Raw genomic sequence first — 7,886 nt, forward strand, 5'->3', positions numbered from 1 at the left:
GTGCTGTACAGCTCAGAGACTTGGACTCTTTCGAAATTAATGGAGAGAAAACTTGAGAGTTTCCACTGTGGTTGTCTTCGGAAAATTCTACGTGTGTCATATCTGGAGAAATCAACGAACGAAGAAATTATGTCAAGATCACGAATGCCCCAACTATCCACGATTATCTTGCTCAAACGGATAAAATGGTACGGACACATCCAGAGAATGGAACCAGGAAGATTAGCCCGCAGTGCCTTCGATTGGGACCCGCCCGATCAATACGTCCATGCTAGACGCGCTCCTGGGGGGCAACGGAAAACGTGGATGAGTCAAATCGAAGGAGACTGTGTACGAAACAAAGTATCGTTCACCAGATTGAAGGAGAAAGCAGCAACCGGGTCAAAGAATGCCTTCAACAATTTCGTCGTACAGCACTTCACAGAATAACCAAACAAATAACTCTTCTTGTTTTGTTTGTATTTGTTGCCAACCGTGCCTTTATTTCATATTTGGAATTAAAGTGTTGAAACAGTAGTAGTAGTAGTAGTAGTAGTAGTAGTAGTAGTAGTAGTAGTAGTAGTAGTAGTAGTAGTAGTAGTAGTAGTAGTAGCAGTAGTAGTAGTAGTAGTAGTAGTAGTAGTAGTAGTAGTAGTAGTAGTAGTAGTAGTAGTAGTAGTAGTAGTAGTAGTAGTAGTAGTAGTAGTAGTAGTAGTAGTAGTAGTAGTAGTAGTAGTAGTAGTAGTAGTAGTAGTAGTAGTTGGGATTCAGCCAGGAGATATCTTCATCTGCTGGCACGGAAATCGTCTCCCTTTTTCTTTCGTGATGGTGAATGATGGCAAATTACACTCTCCACGTCGAACTAACGAGTTCGTTGTAATTTGCGTTGAAGAAAGTCCAGAGAACACGTAGTAGTAGTTGTTTTAGGCCAGTGGGGTTATTGATGTCGATCGTTGCTGGCAGTCTGTTGACGAGGGCACCGGTACGGAAGAAGAAACTCTGCTCGCTTTGGCTTTCACGTGGTTTGCGGTGGTCAAATCTAACGTCGTGTGAAGATCGGATGTCACGAGTGCATTTCCTCAAACAAAGGTATGGATTAAAATCGATATCAAAATAAAATCGATATCAAAACATAGATTTGGATAGAGTGAGCAGATCTTGTAATTGCATGTATAATGACAGGGGAAGTATTCCAGCTTTTAACAGGAGCTCTTTGTAAGTACTGTTTTGGTCCGAGCAAACCCATTTAAGAGCCCGTTTCTGGACATTTTCTAATGATTTCAAATTGTCGATATTGGCATACCGGCAACTACTGCCGTAAATATAAACAGGGATTATCATGGATTTGAAAAGATTCAGTTTAACAGACATGGTAAGAAGGGGCGAGCTCCTTTTCAACAGGCATAAAACACCTATCGCTTTATTACATGCTGCTCTAATGTGATCAGCCCATTTAAGATCTCGGGATATCAACAAACCCAAGTCTTTTTGCACAATATGTTTTTGTATCTCGTTGCCTGAAAAGAAAAACGCCTTGGTTGTATTGCCGAAGTCAAGATTGGTGCATTTCTTGACGTTAAGTGGTAGTTTGTTATGATCACTCCACTTTTTAACATCAAGATTTTCACATATAGAACGAATTTTACTTTGAGATACGTCAAAATCAAGCAAGGGGTTCTCAACTTCGACCTCTTCCACAGGTACAAAATCGATAGATACAGTAAAAATAGATGCGAAGAATTTTGAGAACAAACGACATTGCGACTTCGACTCAGTGGCAATTTCATTTATATAAGAGACAGAAGCAGGAATACATGTTGACTTGAAAGTTCGAAAGTATTCGAAAAGCTTTCTTGTAGATCTTTTATTTGCTAGCCGACTTTCAAAGTTAGCACGGTCTTGTTCGATACTTCGTTCGAAAGATCTTTGCATCAATTTAATCTTCTCGTAGTTACCAGGCTGATTACGTTTTACAGTATAAAGTTTTTTGATCAGGTTCGAAGTAGTTTGGGTTACCCAAGGTGATAATTGAGATCTGTGCCTTTTTCTCTGTGGAACTGTCTGGAATATGAAAAGTCTTATCCAATTATGCCATTGTTCAGTTAGAACATTTACGTTGCTCCAACAAATTCCTGAGAATGGTTTAGTTACTATGAGGGCATTGAGTTTATCAAATTCGGCGTTGCAATAACTAAATCTAGCATTTGGTTTTCCAGGTCGCATGTATAATGATTGAAAATTGGGAATTGATAGTTGAGTTAAAATACTGAAATGATTAGACAGCAAGTTAATCGATTCATCACCGATTTTGCAGGAGGATACATCGAGGTCTTTGCTGATAAAAATAAGATCTAGGATACCTGATGCTGCAGTAGGAAAGTCGATTATCTGTATCAAATCGTTATCCAACATGAGATCAACAAAAGCTTGGTTGTCTGGATCAACCTGGAGCTACTAAAAGATCCCAGATTTAGATCTTCTGTCACAGATCGTATGTAGTTTGACATATTTTTATGTCAAACTACGTCAAACTACATGTAGTTTGACATCTGTGTAGTTTGACATCTGGGATCGTATGTAGTTTGACATCTGGGATCTAAATCTGGGATCTATCAATAATCGTATTTAATTTGACAAATAAAATATGTCAAACTACATACGATCTGTGACAGAAAATCTAAATCTGGGATCTTTTCGTAGTTCCAGGTTTCCGATGTTGAGAATGTGGTTTTATTTTCTTTCCAATTATTGGGCAATTAATTTTGTATTTCTTATCAATTATTACAATTAAATAAGGGTCACTAATCAATTATTGCAATAAATTAATTGGCATTTATTGCAATTCCAATTAAGTTTTCCAAATTTTCAGCTTATATAGAAATTCAATTTTGATGCGGCTCTTTGAGTTATAGTGCCTTGTCTTCAAAATTATGTACGATGCAGTGATGTCTCATAGTGGGGGATAACTACTCATGTTTTGGATTGTCCTACGCGGCTTAAGAGCAAACCCCCTTTATTTATTAATTTTTCCAAATCCCCGTGTACAGGTAAGAAATGTTGCAATATCCCATGCCGCCCACACGATACATTTATTTAAACATACATCATTTCCGTTTAAAATTCTGTATTTATTCTGTCGACATCATGTTGAAGTATGCTGTCATTCGGACCAAATTAGCTTCAAATGGTAATTCAGCATAAAGCTGTGTATAATATATAATAAATGCGTCCAACAATCTTCGAAAAGCGATCAGCTTAGCTACGTATTAGCAAATCAACGCCACTTTTTGTCAAAAATTCTTCAACTGACTTGAATCGACTTAATGGGGACTTCCGCCAGCAATCACGAGACTATAAAAAGCGTTAACGAGTGTAAATGCTGTGGTCGACAATATTGGGTGCGATTTGAAAGGGAATATTTTGAGAAAGGTGGGTGTCGGTATGCATTCAGAGGCACATACTATGGAGGAGGAAAACATGACGGTGAGCAATGCGTTTCAAAAGTGTTCATCGATAAGGTGGCCAAACTGTACGTTGACTGGGTTCCCGATATAGCGGCTGCTGAAAAGGCAAATGAGTTGGCAATGCGGTTCAACAGAGCGCATCCAACAAACCGACCTATCAAATTTGTGATACCCTTGATTGCGAAGATGGACTTTTGTGGACAGACAGGTGGATTCTTGTGGTTCAGCGAAGAGGACAAAAGATACGTTAAGTCTGACGAATATGTGGCAATTGAGCCATTTATCTATGGTCATTACCAGAAGTTCAACAGCAACAGTGGGGCGGTGTTTGCGCTCACAGAATCCCTCCCTGCATTTTCTCACTTCACCTATGTTGCATCTGACCGCGAACTGGTAGTGTGCGACCTTCAAGGAGTTCGAAATGACGACCACTACTATTTGACCGATCCGGCCATTTGTTCTCGTGATCAGTTATATGGGCCTACCGATTTGGGAACAGCTGGAATTGCGAACTTCTTCGCCAGGCATCACTGCACGGCTATCTGCAAGAGTTTTCCTCGCCCTGAAGTCGATAGTCGTTCCCGGGTCCGGGCTTTGCAGCCGAAAAAAGGATCGTCATATACATTTGAGCTGACCCGACAACACGATCAGATAAATCGCGAATTCAGAGCTCGCAAAACTCTGCCTGCAATCACCGAATGAAACAAAGCTGGCTTAAGAATTTCTAGGATCTATTCTGTTTTGCAAAGCTTAGCGAGCGTAAATCTTTTATGACCTCCAGGCGCACGTGCTATTTTCTTAAATAGAAACGTATGTAACAACATATAATTTGTAACTTGGGGTCATAAAAACACTGGGCGGGGGGCGAAACAGAATAGATCCAATTTCTATAATACTTTGCTTAACAGCTTTTTATTCACATTTCGTGTGCGCTGGCCCTGGTTATATTCCATAAAATTTTGTTCTTTACCTACTTTAAACACGCACGTACACGTAATAAGATATCGAGAATCTGCAGTGACTGAAGTCAAAATTCCAGAAGTTCCTATATACATAGCTAGAATTGGACTTCCATGAACTTTCGCCTTTTTAAAACGTGCAAGTTTTGTGCTGTAAGCAAGGTTATGTGACTCTGTGGAAGTTAAGTAGAAATTCTGGCTAAATATCTCGAATCGGTATGCGGTTCTCGATAAACACCAGAATTTCTCTATACTGAATCTTCAAATGAGGATATCAGACTTTGGCTTTTCGACGTATCGAGTTATTGCTGCATTGAAAACGGAGAATAAGCCTAGTGAAACCATTAATAACTAGAGTCAAAAAGCAGAAGTCAAAGCAGCATATTTGATTTGTAAGTGTACGAGATTTTGATGTCATACGTGTTTTCCATTTCTTTGTTCAATAGTATTATTAGACACTTGCATAGACAATTTTGCTCATAGCTCTATTAACGGAAACAAGTCATGTTAGTCTGTAAATTTTTTTATGTTAATACTGACCTCAGTTCTTCCTGGGCGTAACAGTTTGTTTGTAGATGTTTATAAATGTATATATCTTCAATGCTTGCTTCGACAATTTAAAAATATTGCATGCTCTTAACCGATAATTGAGTTTAAGTGATGGGCTCTCGCGTTGCCGTTGCGCTAAACCATCGCTTCTAACACCCCCCGACAGGCAGGCCATCATAAAAAAATGTTTTTACCTTTAACTATTAATTTACCTCGAAAAATTATTGACAATTTATCAGAAAATTTATCCGTAAAAATTTTTTGGCTCTTCACATTTTTTTTACTAGTTGTCAATCTGCCAACAAATAATTAACCGATCATACATTTTACTTGCTCTCATACGAAGTTTATAGCAATTACAGTTGTCCTGTGATATTTTATCCGGTTTTTCGCTTGATGCATTTCTATCGGACAAAAGACTAAAGCACCAGATTCGAGTCATCACCGCTAATATTGTTCTAAAATGTGAGTATCGTACGTTTTGCAAGAGTTGCAGTGAGAAAGTTTGCCGCACGCATTATTTCAGTTTGCTATTGTAAGATTTATTGTAGGTTATCGCAGCATCTCTTGCTTAATTTTTCCAGTTTCTCCAATTGAGCAAAAATACTTTCTGAGAGCAAGGAGCGGTGTTTAAGCATTGAGATGACGTTTGACATAAAGCAATAATTTAAATACTGAAAAGGTAAAACTGATAATATTAATATTGATATTGTTTCGTTTAAAGTTTTAGATAGATACCAGAAAACCAGTTTTCGATTCTTGCAACAAATAATTAGCTCTAGTCTTTGTTTTTGTGTTCGGATGACATTCAAGGATGTAATATCTGGGTTCCACTCTTCAGACCACAAAGCTGTTAGATGTCATCTATATTGTAATATTGATTTTAGTGTTAATTTTGTACAATTTTTTCTGCTCTGATTTCGTCAGTTGAGTAAAGGTGTCTGGTACGCAATGAAACGTTGAAAATATCAGTGTGGTCCTTCTACTCTTTGCACACATTGTATATCCTCAGTATCAAAGATAGATAAATGCTTTCACTCCTGTCTCGAGCAAAAACTGCAGTTGACTGAGATTAAATTCAGTTATTCTAATGAATTGGAACTTTTAGTAGAGCAGTTGGCGTGGCGAACATGCCTTTTACCGTGATTTTGAAAAGTTTTAGACGCTTCTTATTTCTGCGTGTTTTGTTACAGTTCTTTATTTCTTACAGCATACACGTGGAAGCTTCAACTTTTCAATAAAAGTTTTGTTACTATTTTCTTTGGCTTCTACTTTTGGAAATTGAAATTGACATCAACTCGTTCCAAACAATGTTTTTTGGATGATTTCACCTTGTCAACTAAAGAAATTGAAATCAATGGGCTGCAATAAGTTCTGTAGTTTAGATAACGTTCCTTCTTTTGTCTTATTCGGGTTTCGGAAAAAACCCACTTAACATTAGATAGAAAATAGACCTCCACGGAAATAAACCCCCGCTGAAAAACCACTTAACTATTAACGAGCTGAGCATTTACGGCGTTTGGGCATGACTCGCGGCTATGGTCATGCCTTAGCGGCCCGTGGGACTTGATATGAAACTATCGAATGTGGAAACTTCCGCATGCAACAACACCTATACACAAAACGGTTCTCTTTGTAACATTGACAATTGTTGACCAATCGGAGTCTGGCCAATAGGTGATTTTTTTTAAATTTAATTTTATATCAGAGGGCGCGAGGTTCAGCTGGACGCGAACGTTGACTCAGGGAAAAGCTAAGAACGTAACAACTTGTGAAGTATTCAGTAAAGATTTACGAGACCTATGATTTAGCAGTGATTGTTTAGCCGTTTGTTGGGATGTGAATAGAGGCGTGCGCGCCTCTATTGATCCAATCTCTTCAAGTGGACTCTGACAGATTTAAAACTGGCAAAATCGACTGTTGTTTTAAAGTTCATCAAGAGATATCTGGTCGTTGGTGTTTCATGCCGGAAAAAAAAGTTGACGTATATGTCCTCAGTTTTAGCGGTAATTGCTACCTGTTTGGTAATGTAGCTCGGAAAATTAAAAATTCTCCATCCCGATCTGTTCGGGGGATTCTCATTTAAAGAAATCGTATGTCGAAAGCGCTACAGATTCTCGCCGTATTTCCAATAACTGACCACAGAATCCGGAACGACCTTGAACTGATCTTCGAAAGCATGAAAGGCATGTGGAATTTGATCTTCGAAGTCGTCTGTGGTCTAACGACGTGTACAACTGCATTAGAGCTGTTTTTGTCCTGGAGAATTTAAAATTGAAATCACACTAGCAATTCTTCTATAAGAGCCTAAATAGCGGGATCATCTTATATGTAATTAAGTACTTAATTTCAACATGCCATTGCCTAATTTTTTTTTGAAAAAAACGTGCTTTTTTTCACATATGTACTGGTTAATGCTAACGTTCTCAGGTTTTTCCATTTTCCATTTGGATCTCAAGTATGGACGCCTCTACGCGAAAGAACTACGAGCTGACAACCGCTCCAAGCATCCATACGCTCTGTACAGACTTTGAGAAACGGTTTTTTGAGGCTGGATCAGGCAAGCCCAGTCTTTCTGGTCCCTAGTATGCATTTGACTGGGAATCACATATTTGCTTTGCTTCTCATCCATTTGGTTGATCATTCTTTTACCTGTTCTTATATGTTCCACAAAAGTGAATTGAGCGTTCCAACAATTACTACACTTGTTAATTGCTCTCGGACGAAGTCTGAAGCGATTATTGTTAACGTGTTAGTCTTTTTTGCAAAATTTTTGCTTGATCGTTTTTAATTGCTCTCAAACGAAGTTTGCAGCAATTATATTAGTCCTGTCGGTCTTTTTTATGCTATTTTTTGCTTGACCAATTTTTCGTCTAACGCTTTTGACTTTTCGTCCTCAAAAAGGGATAAACAGGCAGCTATTACCCTCACCCCG

The 7,886-nt window shown here is 38.4% G+C and overlaps 1 protein-coding gene across 1 annotated transcript; it reads left to right on the forward strand.

The window, feature by feature from the left end:
- The first annotated feature begins 3,302 nt into the window (after window positions 1-3,302).
- LOC142351825 (myosin heavy chain kinase D-like) lies at window positions 3,303-4,145 on the forward strand. Its single transcript, XM_075404070.1, has one exon. It carries the CDS (start codon window positions 3,303-3,305, stop codon window positions 4,143-4,145), a length of 843 nt encoding a protein of 280 aa, XP_075260185.1.
- The last annotated feature ends 3,741 nt before the right edge of the window (window positions 4,146-7,886 follow it).

The sequence above is a fragment of the Convolutriloba macropyga genome, chromosome 1, assembly GCF_964194025.1.
Source record: "Convolutriloba macropyga chromosome 1, txConMacr16.3, whole genome shotgun sequence".
NCBI classification, from domain to species: domain Eukaryota; kingdom Metazoa; phylum Xenacoelomorpha; order Acoela; family Convolutidae; genus Convolutriloba; species Convolutriloba macropyga.